At 39.8% G+C, this 14,594-nt stretch overlaps 1 protein-coding gene across 1 annotated transcript in view; it reads left to right on the top strand.

Annotated features, from left to right (window-relative positions):
• Window positions 1–14,594, top strand: part of CDH8 (cadherin 8, type 2) — a 534,958-nt gene that overhangs the window by 4,598 nt on the left and 515,766 nt on the right. Inside the window, exon 2 of the mRNA XM_006863583.1 lies at window positions 12,693–13,143. Within this exon, the coding sequence (XP_006863645.1) occupies window positions 12,892–13,143 (252 nt within the window). The 5' untranslated portion in view covers window positions 12,693–12,891. The remainder of the gene's footprint in view (window positions 1–12,692; window positions 13,144–14,594) is intronic.

Genomic DNA, 14,594 nt, shown 5'->3' with positions numbered 1-14,594 from the left:
TTGATCAGTTTTAGGTTTTTTTTTAATGTTATCTGCTTGTGGTGCTGGAAATCCTGCCTCCAGGTAGCTCATAAATATTTATTTATGAGATGGAACAATATTTTGATGAACCAAGACCATCATCTGATTAGTAGGGCTTAATTAACCAAAGGGCTATTAGTCCTTTCTCATTTCATTCCCATAGAAAGTTGTGATGAACAATCTGTTTCTGCTGAACCTCTGGTTCTGGCCTTGGGAACCCGCTTCAGATGTAACCATGAGGAGAAAATTAGTTGAACCTGCAACTTCAAAAGGTCAAGAAAGAAATAAGTTCAAGGGATGCCATTTAGCTTTTCCTCCCATATGTTGGCGTTAACTAAATCTTCATTGCCACTTCATGGCAAAGCACTGGAGACAATGCTGTTTCATTTTTCTATCATATCCCAAGCTTTTATTTCCTGAGTTTTAAATGTCATGTGCTATTCCCTATCAAAAATATCATCCACCTTCTTGACTGTAGATTTCATGGTTTTTGTTTTTTTCTTTCAAGCTCTTTTAGTAGTTATAGATGTATAGATGTGATTTTCTCTGTTTGGAAAGCATCATAAAAGACTAACATTTGTATTTTGAGCCTCCAAAGATTTTTATTTCTCTACCCCCACTACTTGTGGCGCCTTGGGTTAATGCGCCAGACTGCAAAGCCGTTTGAACTGCAAGGTTCGGCGGTTCAAGCTCACCAGCCGCTCCTAGGAAGCCCTATCCAGGGTTGCTGTGGGTCGGAACTGACTCGATGGCACTTAACAACAACACCCCTCCACCAAGGTTAAAAGAAAGTTTGAGCAATGTCTGGTAGAGGGCGAAGTGCCAAGTACCGAGTTGTTGTTAAGTGCTGTTGAGACAGTTCCAACTCATAGTAACCCTGGGTAGTATTTCCAAGTAGTGGCTGGTGGGTTTGAATTGCCGACCTTGCAGTTAGCAGTGCAGTGCTTTTCCTGTGGTGCCACAAAAAACATTCATAGCTTAACAAGGACTGTGCGCTCCCCCGTATCTTTTGCTGACTTATTTTCATTGAAGATAGGAGGAGGGATAAATCATGCTCAAATTCCAATATTGTGACTGCTCACTTCCATTTTCCCTACAGAAATTTCAGAAATTGCCCCAAGTTTATATTTAGACATAGCTTTTCTCATATTTCAAAAACAGTTTTGCTCATGTTTTACAAAGCACTTTTTTTTTCTCCCTCACAGTCATTTTTTTTTTAAATGACATGGGAATTTTTTTAAATGGTATAATTAAACTCAGTAAGAATGAAAATGGCTCCACAGCTTGATTTGCATCAAGGAATCTGATTAACCTTATGTGATGCAAAGTTATATTTTATAGGGGAAATGATCTAACTTTGAAGTCCTTGCATGTGTAACTCAAACAATGTCTAGACCTTTGACTTGTTGCAGATGTGTAAAAAATAATCAAGGGCGTACCTCTGGATCTTTTACCCTCCTGCCTTCTTACTTTTACCTTTTGTTCTGTGTTTTAATGAATCCACTCAGATTAACTGCAAGTGGATTTCAAGTCTGGATGTGTTAGACAAGTTTATACTATTTTCCATTGATTCTAATCAACAGGATTCTTGCCCCTCACGTGCACAACCAGGAAAAGGATCCCATATGCCAGGATAAAGTGTTTCTGTTGGCTTGTTTATTGCTATTTTATACATGGTAAATATATTACAAAGGAATATTAAATGAAATCAACTTAATCCTTTTTAGATATATCACTAAATTAAATTGCCCTTGTAGCATATGCATGCTCTGTTAGCAGTTAAAACAGTATTTTTCGTGTGCTAGTTTATTTACTAGATTACCAGTGCATAAATTATGATTACTTGATTCCTGGTGTGACAAAAGTAACATGAAAGAAGTTGCTTTGTAGGAGGACAAGAGTGTAAGTATTATAAGGGGATACCTTTCTGTCTTACATGTGCAAACATTTCCAAAGTCCATTTAGTATGCCAGGTTTGATATAAAAAATTACAAGGACACATTCCATTCTTTATTAGTCTGTTGAATTTGACAAATAAAATATGACTTTGCTGTGTCTAAGTACTTCCATTCTCAGAAATACGAAAAAAAAAATTTATATCTGTTTTGATTAGAGAGGTGAAACAAATTTGTAGAAGTATTTGAATTTCATTAAAATAATTTTATAGTAGCTGAAGATAATATTCTTTATTATCTGTGTAAGCAATTCCCTTAATGTTCATGAACCATACATCTAAGTGATATCTCATTATTTTTGTCAAATGATCACCCACTGTCTGTCCACCCATCCATCAACTGGGTCCGTACCTCACGTTGCCAGTATTTGTGGGTGGCTTTAAACATATAAAGTCTTTGAAACATGAAAGAATGACAGTAAGGTGCAGTTGTAAGGGTGGTTGCTACACACTATAACCTAATTGGTAGAATCTTGACTTTCTATACTGAGAGTCTTGGCTGCGTTTCAATTTCAGTAGAACTGACCCTGTAGGCTGGTTATGTGATCTAATTGATTTTAACCAGCTCTGGTAGCGTAGTGGTTGCGAATCGGGCTGCGAACCTTAAGGTCAGCAGTTCGAAACTACTAGCTGTTCCACAGGAGAACGATGAGGCTTTCTGCTCCCTTAAAGATTTACCGCCTCGGAAACCCTGTTCAGGGTCGCTATGGGTCGGAATTCACTCGGTAGCACTTAACAACAACATTTCTTAAGAGAGAAGGTAAGCTTCTGATCTCTGCCATCAGTAATACTAAAATTTCTTGAAACAAGTATAAAAAGTGTGTTGACATTTTTTAGAAGAAGATACTACCAGAACTTGATTTATAATTACCATTATCTTCTTGGTCTCTTCCAAGCAGTGTTTAGATACTGAATTGACCTCACTTTGAATTACTAGGGACTCCCCACTGGGTTCCTCCTCACACCAATGTAAATGATTTTGAAATGTAATGGAACTTTTCTTTTGGAAGTACCAAGCTGTTCCCATAAATAGTTATGATTCTATTAAAAGTGAATAGTTTCACTTTTAGTGGATGAAGTGCAGTTCTCTCGCCTGATATCGTAGTGAAAAATTACATGTTCACTGAGAAAAAGGTGGTGGGATGGTGGGGAGGATGCAAAATATGGTTTTTCAGAGGCTTCATCAAATTATGTGAAATTAATTGTAGTTGTAATATTAAAAGTTATCTATGTATTGGTCATAACAACTATAATACAGATTGGAAAAACTATACATAAACTTCTGTTTCTGGTAGATTCTTCTTGGCTCATGCTGTTATTTTTAAATGTTGGAAAAGGTTCTTTTATTTATTAGTTGCCTATCATGGTGTGGCACTATAGCATAAGCACTGGACTGCTAATCTCAGGATTGGCGATTCAAACTCGCTGAGGTTTCCTCCGAAACTCCATGTAGGATGGCTAAGAGTCGGAACACACTAAAAGCACTGAACGGCAACAGCAGATCTTTTAATATTTGGATTTTCCCCGTGGAAACATCAAGAAATTGAAATAAAAATAATCTAATAAATTAGCCAAATTTTTTGGGCAGTCATTAGTACTAAATAAATATGTTGGTAAGTGCTGTCGAATCGGTTTTGATTCATAGCGACCCTATATATGGCTTCTGAGGAGCAGCTGGTACATTTGAACCACCAACATTGCTGTTCAAATTGACCTTGCAGTCCAGTGCTTATTCTACAGGACTATACCAGGTTCCAGACTAAATAAACAGTAATTGCTACTTTTACATAAAGGGAGTCCTGGTATGGCACTGCAGGATAAGCAGTGGACTGTTAACCACCAGGTTGGAGGTTCAAACCTACCTGTTGCTCCTTGGAAACCCTATACTGGGCCACTATGAGTCAGAACTAACTCAACTGCATTTAATAACAACAATTGTTGCATTGACAAAAGGTTTTATACATAACTTATTTAATATATTTTTCTGCAGACCTTGAAGTTAAACCCAAAACACATGACCAACAAGTTGATTCAGACTCACATAGTTTTCAAAGCTGTGATGGTAGCATAGTGGTTACGAGTTGGGCTGCTAACCTCAGGGTCAGTAGTTAGAGACTACCAGCTGTTCTGCAGGGGAAAGATGAGGCTTTCTGCTCCTGTAAAGATTTACAGCCTTGGAAACCCTGTACAGGGTCACTATGAGTTGAAACCAACTCCCCAGCATATAACCACCACCACCACCAGTCTTTAGAGTCCTGGTATGGCACTGTGGAATGATGTACTGGACCATGAAGTTGGATTGAACCACAAGATCAGCAGTTCAAGTACACTAACTGCTCTTTGGAAGCCCAACACAAGGTCACTACAAGTCGGAACTGACTCGAAGGCACTTAACAACAACTACCACCATCAGTCTTTATGGAAGCTGACTTTCGCTTCTTTCTTTGGCTTCTTCGAGTTAGAGAGAATTAAACAAACCTTTAGTTTTTTTCATCTGCCAATACTGAGATTCAAAATTTGTCCAGGTCAATTTTAGGAGCGACAGGACCTTGATTCAGACTATTGCTGAAGCCAAAGTCATTGTAGCCACTGATCCAGGCATTCCCCACAATCCAGCTGCATTCAAGAGTGATAAGTCATTGTTTGTAGCCACTAGGCATTCCCCACAATCCAACTGCACTCAACAGTGATAAATCATTGTAGCTGCTAATCCAGGCATTCCCCATAATCCAGACATTCCCCACAATCCGACTGCATTCAAGATGGATAAATCATTGTAGCTGCTAATCCAGGCATTCTCCACAATCCAGGTATTCCCCACAATCCGACTGCATTCAAGATGGATAAGAGTGAGATTGACTCTGATTGATTGGTTTCATTTAGAAATTGTTTTCCCTCATCAGATCTTTGCCTACTAAATTTTGAACAAATGTTTTAAAGACAGCCGAGGCTGGGGCTTTTTAATAGAGAAGGGGCTAGCGGTTTAGTTAGACTTCAGAAACCATTATTAGCTGTGTCTGTAATTGGCAAGAGAAGTGTGATACTTACAGTCTCCTTCAGGAAAGGTCATCAGAATAGACTCGTGTTCAATATCTTAACTAGCCTGATGATTCAGGGAAATTTTATAGATAATGGTATATATATTATATTTGAGAGAGTGTAATGAAACAAACAAACAAAAACTCCGCTGCCATTGTGTTTTCTGTCCAAGTTACTCTGTAAAACAGAGTAGAACTTCTCTATAATGTTTCTGCAATTGTAAATCTTTACGGAAGCACTCTGCCGTATCTATCTGCCATGAAGCAGCTGGTGGGTTCAAACTACTGACTAGCAGTTCAGTGCTTAACCCACAGTGCCTCCAGGAATTTTACATCAAAGATGGGGTCTTATTTTGTCTTTCTTATTTTGCCACTGGTTTATTCACCCCTTTTTGAAATTTCTATCACAAATGAAAATGCTTCTATGTGAAAAATGAACTTCTTACACCATCTGGGATAAGGAGCAGAAGGTATTGTTTTGTTTCATTTTGTTTCTTTTCCTAGATAGCTAGTAATTTAGAACTCAATGAAAAGCAAAGTTTCTGTAAAACAACAACAACAACAAAAAACCCCAAAGCAAAGTATCAGAGCAATGGATCTGACAAGTATTATCTTGAGTGTCTAAACAAGTCTATGGCATGCTTTCAGATCAATTTACATCGGAATAAGTATTTGATCTGATGGTCTGCTGCCAAAGAAAAGTTAAGCGACCAGAAATGGTGTGGCTGAAGGGAGAAATAAACACACACACATATATACACATAGAAATAAATTTGTGTGACATAAATAATTTCAGATTCCTTTTCCACCAAAAGGATCTCGTCAGGGAATTCTGAAAGATTTAGAAAGGCAGTTGTCTTGTATTATTTGTCTTTGACACCTGCAAGTAGTATCCCTTCTAACATTCAAAGACCTACTCTGTTTCAGCCATACAGGGCTTGCTGGGAATTGTACTGGGCTACACACTGAATTGTATCCCTTATGTTCGTGCAATACCACTTTGAATTCAATGTGCATTTACCTGTTTTGAAGCAGCCTGCTAATGGCTCTAAATTCAAGGTCAGGAACATTTTAATGGAAACTCTCTGATCCTGTGTGTCATTTTTGCGTTCATGAAATATTGTGGCCACTAAAGCCCAGTAGATAATAAAAGCATAATATCCTGTCAACCACAATAATCTGTTGGATTGAATCCTGAAGTGTTTGTAAAAGCCCATTTTTTATTTTAGACTTCACCCATCAGTGTGAGGCTCATCATTTGGAAGTTTAATCCACGTTGCTTACAAAAATCAATGGTGCAATATGTTTTTGCATAATGACTTAACATATCTGAGAATTGACCGAGTTCACCTTAACAAAATGTTGGGGTCAGCAGAGTAAGATCTAGGCTGTAATTAGAAGTGGCTCTAAAATGTAAGTAATAATGAAAAGTCAGATTATAAGTATCTTACCCAGGAGAATATCTCCTTATAAGTACTTTCTTATATGTAAGAATTCCAGAGAGACTATAAAATCTCTTCATCTCACTATCTGGGTGTAAATCAATGCAGCAGCATTAGAATAAAGTGGATTGCTTGGCCAGACAGACATACTGTGGTTGGGAAATCTAAAAATAAATTGATTTTCTACCCAAGCTTTACAACCTTACTCAATTTCTTCTTTGCGTAGAGGTAAGCAGTTTGTGTATGCAGCTACTATTTGCAATATTTATAAATTCTTCTAACAGTGACATAGCATTCCATTGCCTCACAAGAATTTCTATAAAGCTGTTATCTGAATATCAGAGTGTAACATTAGCTTTGCCCATGCAGGGATTCAAACATCCAGAAAGTATGGGTCTGTCACCCTAGAATCTCAGTTCACTTCACATGGCAGGATCACCTTCAGAGCCAGGTCTCACTATTTCAAGGTAGCATGCATGTGCCTATGAACACAGTAGTTGGCTGTGCAGTTTTCCAAGTGTCATCGATAAATTAGATATGGAGAGAGGGCAGTGTATTCTGAAAGCACAGAAAATCTCATGTATCTGCGTACCCTAGTCCAGGATTTCCCAAAGCCTGGATGGTAAATCATTCATGGATTAAATGACAGGAGGAAACATCTCTGCCAGCACACTTCAGGAGAAGGTTTTTGGACTTCTTAATGTGTTGTCTTCAAATCAGGTTCCTCAGCATCACAAGAGAGATGGTTAGAAAGGCAGACTCTTAGGCCCCACTCTAGATTCACCAGATCAGAATTTGCATTTTTAAAAGCTTTCTTGTAATTTGTTTGCATATTAATGTTTCAGCAACTCCTTGATAAGGCGTGTGCTGGAGTAGGCTAGCTCTTCTAGCTACCAGAGCCAGATGTTTAAAATGTTTAGGTGCTGTCTCAACCAGTGGACACTCAGGTTGATTACTTCAAATCATCACAGTGAGAGAATGTTTACCACGGAAATCAGAATGCAATACACATCAAGATCTGTTTTTTGCTTTTTGTTGTGAAGAACCACGTGTGAAATGTTCACAGCCAACCACTGTCTCTAACTGTTGTGTCTTCTCTTTATTTTAACTAAGATAGAGGTGTCGTCAGGCTTTGGCAGTACCTATCTCAGTGACAACTAAGCATTAGTTTGAATACTAATCTCTCTGTACTTCAGTTTGCTTACCTCTAAAATGAAAATGATGATAAAGTAATAGTAAACTTACACGTCATAGGGTTATGAACATACAGCATGCATGTGTGAAGTCTTTCTTGGTAACTTATTTCCCAGGTTATTTCTAAGTAATTACTATTAACAAACAAAAACAACTAAATACTGCCGTCAAGTCAATTCTGACTCACAGCAACTCTTTGGTGAACTGCTCCTTGGATGTCTGAGACTGCAAATCTTTACGGAAGCAGACAGCCTCAGCAGTCTCCCTCTGAGAGACTGGTGGGTTTGAACCCGTGACCTTTCGCTTAGCAGTCCAGTGCTTAGCCCATTGTGCCACCAAAGTTCCTTGTTTACTACTACTATTGTCATTAAAGCACTCCTGGTGTGCCGCTATAGAATAAGCACTGGACTGCTAACAACAGGGTCAGTGGTTCAAATCCACCAGCTGCTCCTCAAAAACCTTATACAGGGTTGCTGTGAGTTGGAACTGACTTGCTATTCAACAACAACAAAACAATTGTTATTAAAATATAATCATCTATTGATATGATATGAGTCGGAAATGACTGGATGGCATTTAACAACAACAACAACATTTAAGACAGATAATACCAACTTTGCATTTCAAGTAAACTGAGCCTATTTCCAGAAAACATAAGTAATAGATGATATACACAACTTTGTCAAAAATTGAATCATAGTAGGAGCATTTGGGCTCTTGAACTCTACTGAGGATGTGGTGGGAATGGCTGGAATAATGAAGAGTTTCTGGTACGTTGCTTTCTCAGAAGTAATTAGCTGGCTTTGGGGTACTGCGCCCACTTTTCCCCGAGACGGCATACATTTTTATACCACAATACTTTAGACAAATCAAAGATGGGGTCTGTTCACAAAGAATAGTCTGAGAAGTAGTGCCCCTGTATCATCAGCATTTGGTGGGTGGAGAGGGATACATATTGATCAGGTGTTGTTGGTAAGTGCCATTGAGTCACTTCCGACTCATTGCGACCCTGTATAGGGAGGGTTCCAAGGAGTGGCTGATGAACTTGAACCTCCAACCTTGTGGCTCAAACCGACCTTGCAGTCCAGTGCTTTATCCCACCCACAGTGCCACACCAGGACTCCATGTATTGATCACAGATCGAGTGAACTAATAATATAAATCTAAAGACTATCATAGATGTAGATTCATCAGATATTCTACGCTAGCTGTTTCCTTCTGTCTGAAATGCATTTTTACACCCACCAATTCCCTAATTGGCTAATTCCTTTCAGCATTTAGATCTTTTTTGTTGTTGTTGGTAAGCATCGGTTGGTTTGAACCACAAGATCAGTAGTTCAAGCTCACCAGCCACTTCTCAGAAACCCTATACAAGGCTGCTCTGAGTAAGAACCGACTCAATGACTTTTAACAGCAACAACAAAAACAATGTTATTACTGGAGACTTGGTGTGGTGCCATAGGATAAATACTGGACACCCTCGGAAACCCTATACAGGGTCGCTGTGGGACGGAACCGACTCGATGGCACATAACAACAACAACTGCAAGGTCAGTGGTTCACACTTCTGCCCTACTAGGTGGGCATATGGAGGCCAGTAATTGGAGTCCTGGTGTGGTGCTGTGGGTTAATGTGCTACACTGCAAAGTCAGTTTGAACTGCAAGGTCGGTGGTTCAAGCTCCTCCTCGGAAGCCCTATATAGGGTCACTATGAGTTGGAATTGACTCAACAGTACTTAACAACAGTATTATTATGACTATTATTATGATGATGAGTTGGTTTCTAGTTATATAACCAGAAACTGGAAAAACTGGAACCAATTAATTATAATAGTTTGAAATCAGATAGGCTGACACTAGGTGTCACTCACACAACCGTCTGGCTATTCTGTCGCCATATGATTCAGGTCAGTGGAAGATGTAATGCATGGATGGCTGTTGAGTATTCTGGTATGGACATTCTGGTATGAAGCAGAGTATATTAAGAAAGAAAAGTCCCTTTTCCCTGACAAGTGTTCAGGTTGAAGTTCTTTCATGAGAACAAGGCCCCGTGGGATCGTGACATCCGTGTAAAATGGCCCAGCTCTTGCCTCAACAGCATTCCCTTCATCTTCCCACTCGCCACCTCTGGCAATATTTTTGAGCTCCTTCCCTTACGTCTCTTAGACCTTTGCCCACTCTCCCACTGTAAAAGTCTAGAGCTTCCCTGTTATTCATGTGTTTGCCTTTGTTGCTGCACCTTGAGTGACCAGGAACCTCACTGTCAGGGTAACAATTGTAACTACAGTTCACTGAGCGCTGCCCATGTGCCAGCCCCTTTCCGTGGGGCTTGGTTCTTAGTGAGCCTCCTGCCCTGTACGATATGAAATGAACTGCTACTGTTCCAATTTTTCAAAAGGAGAAAACTGAAGCTCAGAGAATGGGATTTTCTTGTTCATGGTTACAGAGATAATGAGTGGGGTAAACTGGGATTAAAACCCGGGCCTGCTCCAGAATAACACAATCTTTTTGCTACTTCTACATCCTCCTCAGTGCTGCCTGTATGTAGGAAGGAATATGGCGTGGTGTATCGTCAAAGCACTATCAGTGCTGTTTAAATAAATACATGAATCGGCAATTCAGAAAGACACAAATATTTTTCGATTTCCTTTGAGGACATTTTGATTAAATTTTGAACCCTCTAAAGATTTACTTTTACGCTGGCTGGGATAGGAGAAGGTCTGTTTTTAGGTAAGACTTGATTTCTTGCCTGTGTTGCAATTGTGAAAAAAAAAAAGAGGCGGCATTGAAAGTGATTCTTGCCTTCAATTCCCCAAACATGTTGTTGTTGTTAAACGCCCTGTATAGGGTTTCCTAGGAGCAACTGGTGAGGTTGAACCACCAACGTTGGGGATCAAACCAACTTTGTAGTCCAGCGCATTAATCCACAGTGCCACACTAGGACTCAGATGAGTATGTATATAGGGGAGAAAATGGAGTCTTGGTGTGGGGCAATGTGCTGGACTGCAAAGTCAGTTTAAATTACAAGGTTGGAGGTTCAAGCTCACCAGCCATTCCTCAGAAATCCTATACAGGGTTACTGTGGGTCTGAACCGACTTGACTTGAAGGCACTTAACAAAAACAACACATACATACTCATTAGGATGGGGCTTCTTTTAAGTTGTTAAGTTTTAGTGACTAAGCTCAGAGCCCAGGGAAAGAATGACAAGCAAGAAGATTCCATTGGCCATCTCCCAAGATCAGGCACTGCCTGCATTTGAGACCTGCCCCTTTCAGCTGGCTTCACTAAGCTCAGCCAACGTTAATGACTTTCTCGCTTTCCCATTCTGAGCTAGAATGGAACGGAGGACCCAGAGGTGAAAGGTCCCCTACCCCATTATGAATTCCCTCAGCCAAACAGTTCCCAATGGTGTCCTGAGGAATTACTTTCCCATTTAATCCAGCGAGGCTTCTCCCCGTGAATGGCTGTGAGCATTATTTCTTTAAAAATAATTTTTTTGAGAGGAAAGAAACACGTTTTACCAAGCTGAAGGTAAGCAAAAAAATGTATTTGACACCTCTGGTAATGGGGATTCTTTTTGGCCATCCTGTTCTGACTCTCCTCAATTGAAAATTGCATTTTTACCATATTTCATTCCCAAAGGAGCTTTTTATAATTTAAATCTCCTGTTCTACTGTACATTTAGAATGGTAGTCCTGACACTATCCTGATTACAGCCTACATGCTGGACGTTACAGAGTTTTTCTCTGGGAACATTCTAATTGTATTCACTCTCTATTAGCATCCAGGTTGAGAAGTGAATTCAGCATCCTGAACCGGATGATTCTTTGCAATGATTGTGGCAGCTGAGAGTTAAAATTAGGGCAGGTCTCCTTTTCACTTTTATTTTGTTTTTACCCTATAAAAGTTAGTTAAATTATTTTTATTTTTTTTATTTCCAGCACTGAAGTCCTTTAAACTGGTTAACACAACAAAACAAAACAAAAAGTTTCCTGGTTCACCGCGAGTGAAACTTCATTAGCATGCATCCTGAAAATGCATTGCAAATGAAATTCTATTCACAAAAGAGAGAGCACCCTGGACACAAACAAAAGAGAATTCCAGAAAGAGGTAGAGGGAGAAGAAAGGAAGGAAAGATGGGAGAATTGCTAGGATTTGAGCAATTCTTGATAAGCAATAGACTGCTTTTAAATGCCATGCTTGAGGACTGATTTATACAAGTCCCCCGGTTACAATAGAGATGGGGTTTCCAAGTGTATGTTTAAGGGGAATTTGTAGGCTCCTTTGGATCTTATCTGGAGTCCTAGTTCACTGTGGGTTGATGTGTCAGACTGCAAAGCCTTTTGAACTGCAAGGTCAGTGGTTCAAGCTCACCACCTGCTCCTCAGAAACCCTATACAGGATTGCTATGGGTCAGAGCCTACTCGATGGCACTTCACAACAACAACAACATGAATCTTATCTGGAGTTGTGGTGTGACTTGGAAACCCTATCTAGGGTCACTGACTCATTGCACACAACAACAACACGGTTCTTATTTAGTCTTACGTAAGTGCAAGTCCTGGTGTGGCGCTGTGGGTTAATGTGCCAGACTGCAAAGCCGTTTGAACTGCAAGGTCGGCAGTTCAAGCTCACCAGCTGCTCTTAGGAAACCGTATACAGGGTCACTATGGGTCGGAATTGACTCAAAGACACTTAACAGCAAGCAAGCAGAGGGTCAAAGCCTTTGGAAACAAGTGAATTGATTGTGGTGACTTTCAAAGTGAGGGCACATTTACGTAACATTAAAGGGCTAGTGCCTGGTGTCCATAAGTCAGAAGTTTGTAACTCTCAGTCTTAGTTGTACAGGAATTTAAATAAAGCTTAAAAGATAGAGGGAATCATCAGCTTCCTGTCTCTTATTTCTCATATCCACTTTTTTTTTAAGTCAAGAGTTTGGGATATACTTAGCATTGATTTCTCAGATATTTATGAAAAGCAGTGGTTTTACTTAAAACCTGTTTCAGTGGACTTTTATCTTTCTTTCTCCTTGTTTTTACAGGAAGTTTCATTGACAAGGAAAGCCAGTGGAACCTGGTCTCAGAAGAACTGCTGATATTATGTCTGTTTCCGGTGCTATTTGCACGTGGCAGAGCTGTAAGTAAATGCTCCGCACTGCATGATGAATTGGATGGCTGCAGACCGGAGGCAAAAAAAATAATTGTCTCATTTTCGTGGTGATTTGCTTAACTGGTGGGACCATGCCAGAACGGCTAGCGGAAATGCTCTTGGATCTCTGGACTCCATTAATAATATTATGGATTACTCTTCCCCCTTGCGTTTATATGGCGCCCATGAATCAGTCTCAAGTTTTAATGAGTGGATCTCCTTTGGAACTAAGCAGGCTGCGTGAGGAACAGCGGATTTTGAACCGCTCCAAAAGAGGCTGGGTTTGGAATCAAATGTTTGTCCTGGAAGAGTTTTCTGGACCGGAACCGATTCTTGTTGGCCGGGTAAGCTTCCTTTTTAAGATCCCAATTCCAGGGTTTGCTTGGGGGTCTTTAGATCTTTAATGTAAGACTCCTCACGATTGTTACCATCCTTAGCTGCACACATCGTTTAGGCCACAAAGTTGAGTAGATGACCTGTTACTCTCTTTAGAAATGTGAACAGTTACAAGGCAAGAGCTGTAAATGTAGACAAACTGGTCTCCTCACTTCTTCCACGATATCATACTTGGAGAATGCATGAACAAATAAGCTTTTTCTTCTGGTTTTACAAAAGAAAGCTGAGGGCCAAAGCTTTTCTCTAGGTTTTAGTGTTTGGAGAAATACATGTTTTTTGCTTAGCTTGAATTCCCTCCACTTTGGGTCCTAAAACAGTTATTTTGTAGTTTTTTTCTGAGGCAGTGGATTTCTACTTGCAGGTAGAAATGTTTTTCTTTTTGCTTGTTTGTTTTAATCACTAACTTCAGGGAAATACTTGGAAATACAAATACATGTGCTTTGTATTATAATGAGATAGGCTTTCTGTATCTACTCTCTGTAATAGGAAACTGGAGTCCTGCAGTGGTACTATAGGATAAAGCAAGCACTGGACAGCAAGGTCCACTTGAATCACAAGGATGGCCGTTCAAACTCACCAGTCGCTTTTTGGAAACCCTACATAGGGTCTCTATGTGTTGGAACGGTCTCAGTGGCACTTAGTAACAACAATAATAGGAAACTAGCTCAATCATTGTCAGGTAGAATCAAAAGTGCAGAATCAGAATCTTTCTGTAGGGGTGTGTGTGTGTGTGTGTGTGTGTGTGTGTGTGAGACTACATTACGTTTGCTATGTTGTTGCTATTATAAAGTGCTCTTGAGGCAGTTGAACTAACTCAACAGCACTTAACAACAGTAATTTAGTTGGTTCCGACTTACAGGGACCTGCATAGGGTTTTTTAGAAGTGGTTGGTGGGTTTGAACTGCTGACCTTCTGATTAGCAAGCAAATGCTTATCCTACAGTGCCACACCAGCATTCCCTTGCTGTTAAGTGCCATCGAGTCAGTTCCACTCATAGAGGCCCTTTATCGGGTTTCCAAGGAGCGGCTGGTGGTTTTGAACCACCAGCCTTGCAGTTAGCAGTCCAAAGCTTATCCCACAGCTCCATACCAGGATTCTTTGTTGTTCTTAGTATGTGGAAATAAACTTCTTATATGCATATGTGCTGCATGCCTTCTAAAATCACACTGTAAGTGAAGATTATATATACACATTTGTGTTCCTCAGAACAATTCATATTCTCCGGTTAATTTTCATACTTACCGTTTTCCTGGTGAAATTCCAATTACTGGCCTGCCAATGGCTGATTTTCCTGACAAGTCAGATTCAGAAGTGAATCATGACAATGTTATTTAGTTCCTGAGTGTAGTGATTAAACTATATATGTTGTTGTTGTTGTTGTTAAGTGCCGTCGAGTCGG

Source organism: Chrysochloris asiatica, unplaced genomic scaffold (genome assembly GCF_000296735.1).
Source record: "Chrysochloris asiatica unplaced genomic scaffold, ChrAsi1.0 scaffold00055, whole genome shotgun sequence".
Taxonomy (NCBI): domain Eukaryota; kingdom Metazoa; phylum Chordata; class Mammalia; order Afrosoricida; family Chrysochloridae; genus Chrysochloris; species Chrysochloris asiatica.
The sequence above is the reverse complement of the archived record's forward strand: the minus strand, read 5'-3'. Positions and strand labels throughout refer to the sequence as shown.